Genomic DNA, 15,351 nt, shown 5'->3' on the forward strand with positions numbered 1-15,351 from the left:
ATGTTTGGCCATGGCCCACAAAATAGAGGACTGTAGGAGCTCCCATGAGGTGGAGGACACGACCTCAGGGTCCAAGTCCTGGCTGTGATATCCTTTGCATCACAGCTTCCCCCCTGGTCCTGTGTGCTGTAGTCCATGTGCTTGACAATGCCTAAGATGATGTCAAAGTAGCTCAGGTCCAGCTGCAGGTCTACAGCCTCTGCTCCTAGATCCTGCAATGATCCAGGGCTAGCAGCAATGGGCCAGAGTCCTTGGGGACCACCACCAGCAGCAGATAATGTGCCCCTTGGCTTCTGGGGACCTGCTTCTGGGTTGTCTCATCATCCCAGGGCTTTCTGCACCTGCTCCTGCAACAGGGGCCCTGCCAGCAACTCCTGCTTCCCAATGGTGCCATATATGTGGGGTGGCAATGGCCCTGTCTGTGTCAAGGAAGCAGGACATCTCATAGAAGGGCATGCTCTGCCTCTTGCCCCTGGACTTTTTATTGGTGACATACACATGTTTGTACTAGATCTTCATCCATTTCATCTTGGCCCAGTGCTGCATCCAGTCCCTGTCATGGCTCTGTGCTTGCATCTGTTGGGCAATGCACTTGAATGTCCCTGTTGTGGTGCCCTTTACAGAGCTGGTCCTGGGTTGACAGCAACAAGATTCTTCATCTCCCTGTGTCTTCAGTTGTGCAACCAGGGTTGGGTACTGGACGAGGATGAGATGGGTTCTTCCATGGTCCATGGGGTTTGATGTGGGTGAGATGGATGGATGGAAGGAATGGAGTGTGCTTATAGGTGTGGATCCTGGCACACAGCTGTCCCCCTCACTCCATCTGGGTGTGGGCTCTAGTCCAGAGTGACTGGGGCTCCACTGGCCAGGCCACCCCCACAACCTTAAACTTTCCAGGGGCTTCTAGTAGATGTCCTGATCATTCTGGCAATGCCCCACACCCCAACCTGAAAATTTCCAGTGTCCTCTGTCTGCAACACTGAGACAACTGACCATGACCCACCTGCTCCTGAAGTTTCCAGGGGCATCTGCCTGCTTGCCTCAGCTTGTATGCTCAGTGGCCCTCACTCCCCCAGCCCTATACTCTTGGACCCCATAGCTGCAGGTCAAAAATCCTGGACACCTGCCAGCAATGGCCAAGCCTCAGAGATCACAGGGTCACTTCTCTGCGGTCCCAGTCCTGATGTTGTGCCCCCCACTACCCAACCCACCAGAGGTGAGCTGCCTGCACTGGCTCCTGCTCCGGGGAGGGGTGTCTGTGCATCTGTGCTGGGGTCCGAGTCACAAGGTGTCTCTGAGATGTGGTGTGTGGGTGTCAGGGTCATGATCCTTGGGTGCTGTGCCTAGGTATGGGGGTCCTTGGCTGGGTGTGCAGGTGCCAGGGTTGGGGTGTATGCTACTGTGTCTGAATGTGGGGGTTCTCTTGGGTTCAGTGTTGGGGTCTGTATGTACATTCTGGGGTGCTTCATGACAGGATGTTGGGGGTGCAGGGGCACAGCCTGGCAACTCAGGTGCCCATGTCCTGGGGCTTGTGCAAGGGACACAGATGCCTTGCTTCCACTTGCTGCCTGCCTGTGGCTGACAGGTGGCTAGAGGTAGGAGGTGGGGCTGGGGAGAAGGACAGTGCTTTCTCTGCACTGGGACAGCCCAGGGGTGGGAGCCCACCAAGTGCTTGGCTGAAGCACCTGAGCACAGGCTGAGTGCTAGCATTCCTTCTTGCAAGGAAGGGGTAGGGAGGTTTGCAAAGCAGGTGGCGATGCTGAAGGACAGTGATCTAATGTGAGCTGATACAGAAGATCATTGCTTTAGTCTAACCCAGTGGTTTTCAGCCTGTGGTCTGTGGACCCCTGGGCATCAACAGACTGTGTCTAAGGGGTTCACGTAAGGTGACTATGGTAAATCAAAAGTATGTGACTACTTACACTTCCAAAGGGATCCACACTTCCATTCAAAATTTCCAAAGGGATCCGCTCCTCCATACAACATTTTTTAGAGAGCCATAAATTTAAAAAAGTTTGAAAACCACTGGCCTAACCTAAGTTGATCTCAGTTGAGTGTACCTCACATCAAATCTATCTTAGGTCACTTGTACCATTTTTAGACTAGTCTGTGTGCGCTGAACTTCTGTATTGTTATGGGTTTAGATCAATCTGCTTTCACTTGGACTTTTCTAAGTGTAATGCCCATATTTGCTTTTACTCTACCATACCCAGCTATGCTAGTGCACTGCAACTTTGAATCACTTTTGCTGATTTATTCCAAGAAGTTTTTCCAATCTGGTGGCAAATGAATGATGATGGAATTTGCCACCCAGTGTATTAAAAATATTTTTAATTTCAGTGAAGCTAGTGTAATGGGATGGTAAGAGAAATTTATTGGTGGATGAACAGCTAATAGCTAGATGTATAAAGTGAACATGTTGATATATGGACTAGTTTGTTACTTCAGTTCAAACTGAACTACTGTCACTGGACCCTATGCTTTCTTCCCTTAAATGTTTGAATAATAGTAGTTATGCTGGCTAGACTTTCAACACAGTGAAGAAAAGCAAATGCTCTTTGAGGCAAACTCCAATATCTTTATTCAGTTAGGATTACATTATGCCATAAGAGCCCCATTGATTTCACTACAACTTCAGTGGTATACAGTGCCATTCTCTCTGAAGGAGGGTACCTGAGTCTGTGCCTGCATGTTTAATAGTAAACAACTGATTTGGGAATTGATTGTATTTACAGGATTTTTGTAAGTTCTACTTTAAATATTGCTGCTTTTCCTGATTACACTAAGTTGCAAGAGACTTTTGCTTCCTCTGATTTTTAGTACTTGCTCTAGATGTGCTTTACATTTTTGGCATGACTGTGTTTTTACTGGACTCTGTTGACAAGAGTCAACAGAGCTCAACTCCATCCTGCAACATCCAGTTAGTGATGATCTCAGAATCCCTCCAACCATTGATGAGGTGAGGAAAGCCATGAAGCAGATGAAGATTGACAAGGCATCTGGAGCTGATTGAGTCCCCGCTGAAATCTTAAAGCTGGGGAGGGGGAGCGGTTCATATCACAGCTCCATGCCCTTTCCTTAAGGATCTGGAATGACAAGGAAATACCAGATGACCTTAGGGATGCCATTATTGTGACAGTCTTCAAGAAGGGAGACAGGTCTGACTGGAAATTGCAGAGAGATCATCTTGCTGTTCACCACAGAGAAGATCATTGTGGGAACCCTCCTGAGCCATCTCTTTCTACTTGCTGAAGATCTCCTCCAGGAATCTTAGTGTGAGTTTAGGGCCTCAGGGAGACACAACTGACATGATCGTTCTTTACTGCTTCACCAGCTGCAGAAAAAATGCCAGGAACAACATAAACCTCTCTACCTGGCTTTCTTTGACCTCACAAAAGCCTTCAACTCTGTCAGTTGAGAAGTGCTGTGGAGGACCCTTCTGAAGTATGGTTGCTCACCAGAATTCATCACTATTCCTTGCCTGCTCTGTGACAGTATGAGAGCAGTGGCTCTCAATAACAGATCTATCATAGATTGAAGTTAAGCAAGACTGCATCATTGCTCCAACACCCTTCTTAATATTCATTACTGAGATGCTACATCTAGCCACCAACAAGCTTCCAGCTGGAATGGAGCTAAAATACTGAAGAGATGGTAAGCTGTTTAATCTCAGCTGACTCCAAGCCAAAACCAAGACAACCTCAACCTCAGTCATCAAGCTTCAGTACGCTGATGATGCTGTAGTGTGTTCTTACTCAGAAGCAGACCTTCAAGCAATTGTTGACATTTTTTACCATGCAAAGAAAATGGGACTAACATTTAACATTCAGAAGACTAAGGTTTACCATCAACAATCTCTTGCTGAGCAGTCCCCAGCTCTAGTAATTCAGATTTATGGTGAGACTCTGGAGAATGCTGAGTATTTCCGATACCTCAGAAGCCATCTTATCACAAAAGGCTGACATAGACAAAGAAATTCAATATTGCCTTAAAAGTGCAAGTGCAGCCTTCAGATACTTGAGGAAATGGGTGTTCAAAGATCGTAGCATCAGATCCAAAACCAAGCTCATGGTTTATCCAGCAGTCGTGATCCATACCTTAGAGTACGGAGCTGAGATGTGGACAACGTACAGACAGCTCAATTCACTTGAGCTAGAGAAGTTTCTTGTTTGACTTAATTGCTGTGGCTCTATCTTAGCTGATGTCACAGCTGGCAGAGGCAATCTGCTCTTTTATAGCTATGGCAATGATATAAAATCTATTTCTGCAACATACTGTTCAGTGTTTTCACCCATCTGTAATTTTATTGTATGGTTTTCATGGAAGGTTTTGGTGTCAGTAACTGGTTTTAAACTATTCTGATTTTTACTCTAAAAATAAGCATTTAACTTAACACTTTAGTAGTTAGCATTTTATTGCCACTACTTACCCAGTTCAGTGTGCATTATCACCTTGGATCAGGGCCAGCTGTTCAGTCTATTTCCCTGCATCAAACCAGTAAGTGGTTGCCCCTACTGGTTTAAAATCATTTGCACATGTAGCTACTGAATGTTTTCTCTGAGGCAAGTACCCTTGTGTCTCCTCTTGTAGCTGCTATGTTGCATGATTTAGACATCAGGGAGTAAACTGACAGGATTTTCACAGCAACAATTTAGGGAAGAGGGCAAGAGGAAAGAAACAAGAGAAGACTGGATGCAAAAAGGGAGAGAAAGAGAAGAAAATTGTGCAAGTGTTGTAGAGCACCTCCTGCATCCAGCCAGCCAGCCAGCCAGCCAGAAATTCCCGTTGCTAGAAATGCCGGTTAGCAAAATCCTGAATAGTGGGGATTTTACTGTACCTTGACTTTAGCAAGGCTTTTGATACGGTATCCCATGACATTCTTGCAAGCTATGTAAGTACAGGTTGGATGAATGGACTCTAAGGTAGACAGAAAGCTGGCTGGATCATAGGGCTCAGAAGGTAGTAGTCAAGGGCTTGATGCCTAGTTGGCAGCCGGTATAAAGTGGAGTGCCCCAGAGGTTGCTTCTGGGGTTGTTTTCATTCAGTATTTTCATCAGTGACTTGGACGATGGAGTGGAGTGCACCCTCGGCAAGTTTAAGGGCAAGTAGCAGATGCACTGGAAATAGGGCTGTGATTCAGAGTGACCTAGACAAATTGGAGGATTGGACCAAAAGAAATCTCATGAGGTTCAACAAGGACAAGTGCAAAGTCCTGCACTTAGGATGTAACACTCTCATGTACCAGTAAAGGCTGGGGGCTGTCTGGCTAAGCATCAGCTCTGCAGAAAAGCGCCTCAGGATTACAGTGGACAGTGAGATGAATATGAGCCAGCAGTGTGCCCTTGTTGCAAACAAGGCTAACGGCATACTGGGCTGCATTAGTAGGAGTGGTGCCAGCGGATCAAGGGAAGTGATTATTCCCCTCTATTCAGCACTGGAAGGGCCACATCTGGAGTACTGTGTTCAGTTTTGGGCCCCCCCACTACAGAAAGGTGTGGACAAATTGGAGAGAGTCCAACAGAGGGCAACAAAAGTAGTTAGGGAGCTGGGGAACATGACTTCTGAGGAGAGGCTGAGGGAACTGGGCTTACTTAGTTTCATAGTTTCATAGTGCTTAGGGTCAGAAGGGACCTAAACAGATCATCAGGTGTGACCCCCCGCCCTGGGCAGGAATGGGTGCTGCAGTCATATCATTCCAGCCAAATATCTGTTTAGCCTTCTCTTGAAGACCCCCAAGGTAGGAGAGAGCACCACCTCATTTGGGAGCCCGTTCCAGAGCCTGGCAGCCCTAGCTGTAAAGTAATGTTTCCTGATGTGCAGAGAAGAGAAGACTGAGTGGGGATTTAATAGCAGCCTTCAACTACCTGAAGGGGGGTTCAAAAGAGGATGGAGCTGGAGTGTTCTCAGTGGCAGCAGATGACAGAACCAGGAGCAATGGTCTCAAATTGCAGCAAGAGAAGCTTAGGTTAGATATTAGGAAAAATTTTCTGACTAGGAGGGTAGTAAACACTGAAACAGGTTACCCAGAGTGGTTGTGAACTCTCCATCTTTGGAGGTTTTTAAAACTCAGCTAGACAAATCCTTGACTGCTATGAGCCAGTTGGGGATGGTCCTGCTTTGAGCAGGGGGCTGGACTACATGACTTCCTGCAGTCCCTTCCAACCCTAGTTTTCTCTGATTCTATGACAAAGGAAAAATCAAACAACGCGACTTTATGGTTACTATTTTTTATTTGGCTTATTCCAACATTTAGTTATACTAAACAGAAGTGAAGTATATTTGTGTAGACAGAATTTGCTGGATCTACAAGAATCTTTAGGTTCTTGTAGGTGGTGGTTGTAGGGAAAGGAACTCATGCCAGAAGAGCTGAAGTGCAGAGCTGTATGTATTGCCCCATTTCCAGTCTCTCTTGTGATCTGTGCATATATGATTACGTCCTTATAACACACACAGATCAGATTGCTGAAAAACAGTTATTTCTGCAGAGTTCCCAAGACCTTGCTGGAAGATGGGTAGGACCTCTATAGATCCAGATGGTTCTTGTGAAACCTCAGAGCAACTCACAAGCCTTGTCAGCAGCCAGTATCACATTTCTCTCACAATTTGGGAACAAATAAAGAATATTTCATTTATAGGTTTGAAAAATATTTTTAAAGGATAATTCATGGATTATTTTTTTATTTGCAGCAAGAGAGGTATTTCCAATAAGTTTTCAGTGTTGGTATTTTCCTAGTTTTGTCAAATTACATTGTATAAAACTTCTTAAAACAATTATTCTTCCTGGCCTGAAAATCTTTTTCATTTTGTCAGGAAAAAAGGGAGTATTGTAATTTGGCAGGCTAATGCTCAGATGTCAGGTTCCCTATATCAGTGATAAGAAATTCTCTCAGGATATAGACAAATATAACAATTACACTGATATAAACCAAATACAAGCTTAACTTGTTACGATGCAACTATTGGGCCTCCATGATTCTGCAGTAAGACAAGTTTAGCAAAACTGCTCCAATTTAAACCCTGTTTCATTCAAAAACCAAAGTCAGGGTGATTTAGTTAACCTGTATCACTATAGGCTCATGCATACCTAAGAGTTGCATCCTAACAGCTAATGTACATTCCCAAACAACAGCTCCCCCTCCCCTTTTAATAACACATACATTAATGAGTATGTGTATGTATGAGAATAGTTCTTTAGAGCAGACAGAGTTGCATAGATTGTCAGCTTGTCAGAAGACAGGTTATCCAGCTGCACAACGCCAAAAGAAGAACACCAAAGTGCTTATGGCAAAGGCAAAAAGAAAAGCTTAATCATATGAGCCATCCCTAGTTGTTGTACTGCATGTTCTGGTCAGTCAGCACTTTTCCCTGGGTATATGTTGTGGCTGTGCACAAGGTGCTATGCTGCATCAGGGTGGAAAAAGTTTTTTGGCAGCTTCTGTTCAAAACAGTCTACCCAGCTTCACAGTTTTGTTTTCATTAGCCCATTACCATGTATTGTAGTTGGAATGGGTGAAATTTCACATCACGCTACTTAGTGATTACTGGTCTCCAACAGTTACTCGCTGTGCTGTCACATGGCCACTGTCACAGGTTTCTTCCTGTTCCCCACAACTGCATAGGTGAGAATAATGGTTATGGAACAAGTGGCAGAGGCCATTTCTCTCCTAGACAAAGTACCTAAATGTTAAGAAGGAAATAATAAAATAATATATTGGTTTCAAACTAAATACACAGAGAAAATAAAAAATGAATTGATTGAAGAACAAGGATGTTTGTATTCCTACTCAGGCAGAAGATTCGATTAATGTTTTAGCTGTTCAGTCCAAAGCGCTTATGCCTAGGAGAAAAATAGCATCCCCCACTGTTTTTGACCAGCTACACAGTTATCCTACCAACTTGAGCAATGCATAAAATAAACTAATGAAACCAGCAAGGCAGAATTTACAGATAATACTTCTATTTATAAGAAGATGGATACTTTACATTTAAGTATGGCAAAATTTATAAAGGACCTACGGAAAAACAAAGATAGGAATATATGTCCTGAATTTATCAAACCTTTTTAGAAGTGGTTAGTAATTCTGGGTGCTGAACTTAAAACATTTATGAGGCCATAAATAGATATTGACATGGTCCTGATTATCCTGGATTTTGACCCAGATCAAAACAGGGGTGGCACAGTCATTTATGCACATAGCCCTTCTAAGTTGCTTTGCTATTCCTCTAGGTGGCTGCTGAGAGCACACATCCTAGCCAGCTTGTTAAGGAATGACCCGCAATAACCTTACAGACGTACAGTATGATGTCCCAGAAAAAAGCAATAGCACATTTTATCCTGTGTACTTCAGTGAGATGAGGAAGAACAGTCGTCTTATATGTCTGTGGGATCACAGGACAAACTTTTTTTCACTGTAAAAATGGGCCATCTATATATGGCCTCAGAGGCATGCTTATACAGGCTAGTTTTACATATCCTGTAATTATGGTGTTTTGACTTCCTCTATTAGTTAGACTTCTGACATTGAAATCTAAGTACTTTTTCCTGATGCTTAACCTACATTTTCCCATTCTTGGATCCCCGAATACTAACTAGATCTCCTTTTTCAAACTGAAGCAGTTCTTCAAAAATGGTAATTTTCAAAATACTTTAGGGACATTCAGTCAGTCAGATTACTTGATTGTCTGAGCATTCCTAAACCTCTCATTTTTAACATAAAAGGTTTCAGGCACAATGGAATATCTTCCATAGCAACAGACCATAACAGCGGGTTTAGGAGAATTGCATAATTTTTTTGCAGAAAATTAAAGGTAAATTTAGATCACTTTGGAAGAGGGTTGTATAAAATCTGTATAAATTGACAAGTAATTAGCTAGAACAGCAGTAGAAAAAAACTGCACAGCTTTGCAGTATTCAAACATTTTAAATGTTTTAAAGTCCTTCCAGAACATTTCTCTAGCAATGTCATTGGTAACCATACATTATCATAAACTGTAATAATATTATTTATATGCAAACTACTTTGCAAATTTGACCTCTTAAATAGTAGCTAGCTAGCGACCCATGCTAGTTTATTCACAGTCAGTACTGAGCTTACCAATGATAAAACTTAGTACAGATTTAAATACAGGACAGAATTGTACAGGAATCAATATTAAAAATGTCCTTGAAGACTCCTCCTTGTGGAAAATCACTGTTTTTTGTTAGAAGCATGAAACTGAGATCAGTAAAACAAAGATTAAGATGAATACAAAAAAACCCCAACACAAATTGATGACAATAATATGGATTAAAACAAATTCAGTAATAAAAAATTATTTCCTGACAGCAAATATTCACTTACTTCACATTTGTCCAGTGGTAACTTAATACTCAAAGACATTATACAGTGAATGATGCATGCCTAAGAGAAAATATCTAACAGTGATAGGCTGAGATTTTACTCATAATGTTGAAAATGGAATGGGGTTCAAAAGGCAAAAATAACCTGTCAAGAATATGCAACATGAAAAGATTTCAGTTAGGCACAGGAAGGTCTGAGATGCACTTCAAGATTGCTTCTAATTTAAAATTGTTTTTTTTTTGTATTTAGTAAAATTCAGCTGGTTCATAAGTATAATCTTTCTTAGGTCATACTTTGGGCAAGTTTCCACTGAAAAACAAAATCAAAGGGCAAAAATTACTCCAAGTTAAAATATAGTTACAATAGCTCCCCCAGTATAACTCAGATGCCAGGTGGTGAGCTGAACTGGACTGTGGGCTGATGAAGATTTTTATCTGGCGCATTCTCATTATCTTGGAATACCCTGGAGCAAGGGTGTTCAACCCGCAGGCAATGGAGCCATGTAACCTGGCCTGCGGGTCTCCCCAGGTTCTGGAAATTTGGCGGTGGGGAAATGGTGTCAAATAACATTGCCACCATGCCCCTGCTGCCAGATTTCCAAGTCCCACATGGCTGGATTAGCCTTAGTGGGTTGGCCCTGTGCAGAAGCTTGGGCTGACCTGCTTTAACCAAGAGAATTTCTCCATGGCTTTCCTGTTGCCCTGCTGTGTGACATATTGTATACCTGCCTGTCGCATTCACCTTGCAGATGGTGGAACTTCAAGAGTCCTGCCCAGATACTCTGAACAAAAACTAACGTTTGCCAACAGTTGCCTGCCCCCACGATGGGCCAACTTCAGAAGCGTTGTGTATATAGACTCCCTTACATTTAAACCTCAACTCAGCGAAGTACTAAAACATGTTCTTCCCTTTAAGGATGTGAGCAGTGCCATTGATTTCCCTGGGATTATTTGGGTATTTAATTAGGTAAATATATGAGTGTGTTTTGGTGCCCAGATTTTAGACTAGACTGCCTTATGTGCAGCCAAAGTGGTATGATTTAAATGGTGAGGAAGCCAGTAAGAGAGAGAAGCCTTAGCAGATGGAACAATTATATTGAATTAAAATGTGTGTGTTTGGTGAGGGAGGGAGGTACTTATAATATGTCTGCTGTAACTTTATTTTTAGAGTCCTCTCTGTCCTACAGTAATTATAAACTAAACCACAGTAATTTAGCAGTTGTTTCATTCAGGGGTAAATTGCCCTGATTTAGGTTCTGCTTCTTGTGGGATAGAATAGACCAGACAACAGTTACACTGCATCAGCTGATGTGCACTGAGTCCTTTCACCCTGACATAAACCCTGTTGAAATCAGTATAATTTTTTCACCAATACAGCTTCCCTTGAGGGTGAAAACATCACATTAACAATATCTTATTTGAAGGAAGAAAAATATTTCTATATTCTTTTGGGAAAAGTTTTATGTTACAATTTGTTGAATGATCTTTAGCTTGTCCTCCTAACAGTAAGACTTTTTCATGACCTTGTCATAAACTCCTTCTGTCACTGTGAAATGAATCTATTGAACTTTGGAGAGTAATCATTTGCAAAGCTCATGTGTTATTTTTAACACCATGAAATTATTTCTAAAATATTGGAACATCTTCTCCTTTTATCCGGTGTCTGACATGCTTAACTGGAGTAGCACCCCAGAGCCAAACACCTGCAGTCTTGCTCAGGCATGATTTTAAAATTTTTATGGATTTTTTCCATAACAAAAGTTGAGAGTTTTGATTGTGTTTAACTGATTTAGGAATATAGGACGTGGTTCCATATAACATGTACCAGGGGATGCCAGTTCAGTTGACTGTTGTGATGCTAAAGAAATAGGTCATAAGAGTGAAAGGAAATGCAAAATTTATGGAGAAATAGTATGCACAGAGAATACTTTTGTTTATCCTTTGCTTTATGTAGGAAACAATGATGGATCATGCACTACGCACAATCTCATACATTGCTGATATTGGTAACATTGTTGTTTTAATGGCAAGACGCCGGATGCCAAGGTCAGCTTCTCAAGACTGTATTGAGACAACACCTGGTGCCCAGGAAGGAAAGAAACAGTACAAAATGATATGCCATGTCTTTGAATCAGAGGATGTAAGTAAATTGTTATTTCTTAAAAAGAGTATGTCAGGGAACTTCAGAAACCTCAGTCTTTCACATGAATGCGTTATCATTATCAGGAATTACTTTCTTATGAGAGAATCCTTTGAAATATTGACTAGATAATTTACAATTTGTTATTGCTTTTCTGTCCCCAAGGGTTTTACCTTGTTTTCTCCTCTACCTACAAATCTTTCAACCCGCAAATCATTTCTTTTTCTTGTCAGACTCTGTTATGGAAATCCTCTTTCAGGCAGTGCAAATATGTCAGTGCTTAATAATACAGATTTTTTAATGGTATGTTTTGCCATGGATGGCCAAAGTAGGCATTTGCATTTGCTGGGTAAAAATGTGATAATTTTGCTTTATTAACCTTTGCTTTATTAAGTCTTATTAAGCTTATTATGCTGCATTTATACTCCATAGTCTTGGGGCTGGCCAGAGACTGTTCTTGGCCTTCTCTAAACTTGGAGCTGCTTTAAATGATGATAAATTGCTGACAGGTCCACAAAACAGTTAGGTCAAAAGGTCTATATGGATAGGCAGAAAGAGGCCTTGACCTCAGGGCCGGCCTGTCCTAGCCCGCGAAACCAGTGGCCACAGGGGGCCCCACAGCTAAGGGGCCCCTTGTGTTCACCCCTCCCTCCCTCCCTCCCCCCCTCCCCCCAGCTGCTGCTGCCACCAGCTTCACATCTGTCTGCTTACCACCATCATCATCATTCCCCCCCCCCCCCCCCCGGGCCAACACTGCTACTGTTGCCACTGGCTTCTTTGGCTGCTCGCCGCCTCCTCCTCCCCCCCGCCACTATCGCTGGCTTCTTTGGGGCAGGGGGCCCCAAAACTATTTTTTGCAGTCTACTGTTTCTCTAGTAGATCCGACTGGGTTGGATCTATTAGTTTTAAGTATGTGCAAAGCACTCTTAATGATTACAAATTTTACTTTCCTTAAATATCATGTGGTCAATAAAACCACTTACTGTAGCTGTTTACATGAAACCAGAATTCAGCAATACTTTTTAATAAAAGGTTATGTGTCATAGAAAGTGATTTGGGTGCTCTGCAAAGGTGGTACCCCAAAGTGGTTGTGATTTCTCTCATTATATCACTCTCTACTCGGGGCTGGAATGTGTTTACAAAATGTGGTATCTTTTCAACTGTACAGCCCTCTTTGGCCAGTTTATTCAGGATATTGTATCTTGATAAGCCTGCTTTACTTCCTTAAAAAAGGAAAGGTAGGGACCACATCAGAGTTCATACCTTTATTTTCACTCACAGTAGAGGATTAATGGATTTTGAAAGTAAAGTAAAGGGCTAGAAATGTTAGATTAACTTTTATTCTGCCATATGTAGTAGTAGTCTGCACATGCCCGACTGAACCTGGGTTGTCAGTCATTTGATAGCAGGTAGCCGTTTCAGAATTCTGCAGACCTTCAAATCTTATATTATTGGATTAAATAATCACACATTGTATGTGGGCCATAGCTGATCACTGCTGTTTTTGAAGAACCCTACACTGTAGGATACCTGCAGCTCCTATTTAAGTCGGCAGGAGTTGTTAATATCCTGTTGGTGAAATTGGGTTCCCATAAGTCACACTGATGTATCAAATTTAATCTAGCATTCTCCTGTGATTGCAGTGGATTCATACCAGGAGAAATAAAAACTTCAGATAAGAAAACTAACTCTGCACATAGATTCTTCCTGCTCGTTTTACTTCTGTCTCTCTGTGCTGTAGTGACATCTAGTGGAAACCAAAGTAAAGTTGTCTACAGAACTCCATAAGTTTATCTTAATTACTTAGTTCATATTTGCACATACTCTGGATATTTGAAATGCTTAATATTGTTGTTATCATCTGTCTAGCTGTCTGTTCATTTCTAATGTGTCTGACCTTAGTTTCCAGAAATTCATTTGTGCTTTTTAATTAAGCTCTCTTACAGTAAACAGTAATGGGCAATTGTTTCGTATTGTGCAGGACTGCTTATAGTCAAAAAGATTCTACACAGAAGTACCAGAAACATTGACCAGAACCAGCTAAAGTTCAGCAGAGTTGTGCTAAATGTGGGAAGGGCATGTCTAGTAGTGTTTGACTGGTTCACACTCTGCTTTTAAAAGGGACATGCTGTCACAAAACTATGTAGTTCAGTGAGGCACAGTCACATTTTTAAAAATTGCTCATGCTGGCACGTAGGGTGAGTACTGGTCTGGGTCACGGCTGTCGAGCTTCTTAGCAGCTGAGAGCTGCGTGCCCCAGGGCCCACACAATGCATGTCCTCCCTGCTGCACTGAATGTCCCCCTGTTGCACTGTGCACCCCAGTTCCCCATCCTCTCTGACTGCACAGTGTGCATGGGACTTCCTCTCCTCTGCTGTACCAAGTGCCTGAGTGCCCCACCCCACCTCACCTAGGTCCCCCTCATGGGCTTCCTCACTGCATCCTGCCACTTAGGTGCCCCAGGCTGCAGGCTCCCTCAGCACTGCAGGCTATTATGCTGCACCTACTTCTCTCTGGTGCGGGGAAGGGGAATCGAGGGAGAGGGCATCCAGAGCCCCTGACCAGTGGCGATGCATAGGGGGTACATGGGGGTGCATGTGCACCCCCTGAGAGTGCCGGTGCACCACTTGTCAGGCCATGCTCCCCTCTCAGGTGACAGGTAGGGGGGCAGGCAGGAGTGCTGATGCTCCCCCCCCCCCCCCCCATGAGCACTGGCTGGGGAGTGAGAGTGCTGGATGTAGGCCACGGCCACTTCTGGGAGTGCTGCGGCTGCTTTTGGTAAATTTTACCCCTCCCCCTCAGTGAGCACAATCGGGGTCCCCCCTGGTCGGTGCAATTGGCTGCGGGGGGGAACCCCCCCAGTCGGTGCAATTGACCATGTCCTCCCCTCCAGTCCCTGACTGGTCACTGGGGGTGGGGGGCACATGCCCCCCTGACTAAGGTGGCACCAGTCACCCATGCCCCTGACTGCTTCTGCAGCCAGAGAAATGCAGGGGTGGCAGTGGGGAGGCAGGAGCCTGGGAGCCACAATTAAGCCCCGATTTAACACTGTTTGAACAGCCCTGTTCTGGGTTAAGTAAGGGTTTGATGGAGCTATGAGGCAGTATAACATCAGTAAAATAAAAGGAAGTGGACTCCAGAGGCAGCACATGCAGTGATATAACTGTAGTGAATATACCAGTGACAGAGCAGTAAAGCTGACTGTGCATCTGCCTTCACCATGTGAGTCCTGAATAATAATCACAAAGAAAGAGAATGTACTATGCTCACACATACAAGTCCAGACTGCTCCATTCTATGGCACAGGGGACTGTGCACTGTGATCAGAGCATACAGTGTCCAGAAGGTGCAACAATAGTTGTGTTAATGTGCTTACCATGCTATGATAAAGCCTGAAAACCTTTCATCTATAGCAGGGGTGCTCAACCTCTGGCACATAGCTATATGTAGCCTGCAGAACTATTGCACCTGGCCCATGGCACTCCCCACAAGTTGGGAAATTTGATGGTGGGGGAGCAGGGGCAAGTAATTACTGCTGTCCTCCCCTGTTACCAAGCTGCTCAGGGTGCCAAAACAAAGGGGTGCCAGCCAGGGCAAGGCACGGGACGAAGCCATGAGTGGCTTGTTTCGGGAGGTGTGGGCACAGGAGCGAGGGCAGCTCCTGCTGCTGCATGCACTGGGAGGGTGTGCCCCCCAGATCTGTGCACAGGGTGAAGGTGGGCTGCTGCTGCTGCGGGCTTGCCCCAGGCACCAAACTTCCTTGCCAGGGTACTAACCCCTTCCCTCCCTTGAATGGTCAGGCCATGCCTCCTCCCCTCATTGGGTCTGGGCCATGCTGCCTTTCCCCATGCTGCCAGACTGGGGCCACACA

At 43.8% G+C, this 15,351-nt stretch overlaps 1 protein-coding gene across 12 annotated transcripts in view; it reads left to right on the forward strand.

The window, feature by feature from the left end:
• The window catches only part of APBA2 (amyloid beta precursor protein binding family A member 2), a 259,348-nt gene that overhangs the window by 217,494 nt on the left and 26,503 nt on the right, over positions 1–15,351 (forward strand). For all 12 annotated transcript variants that reach the window (XM_019477583.2, XM_019477581.2, XM_059714814.1 and 9 more), the window contains one exon: positions 11,295–11,480. In XM_019477583.2, coding sequence (XP_019333128.1) covers positions 11,295–11,480 — 186 coding nt within the window. The remainder of the gene's footprint in view (positions 1–11,294; positions 11,481–15,351) is intronic.

The sequence above is a fragment of the Alligator mississippiensis genome, chromosome 11 (assembly GCF_030867095.1).
Source record: "Alligator mississippiensis isolate rAllMis1 chromosome 11, rAllMis1, whole genome shotgun sequence".
Taxonomy (NCBI): domain Eukaryota; kingdom Metazoa; phylum Chordata; order Crocodylia; family Alligatoridae; genus Alligator; species Alligator mississippiensis.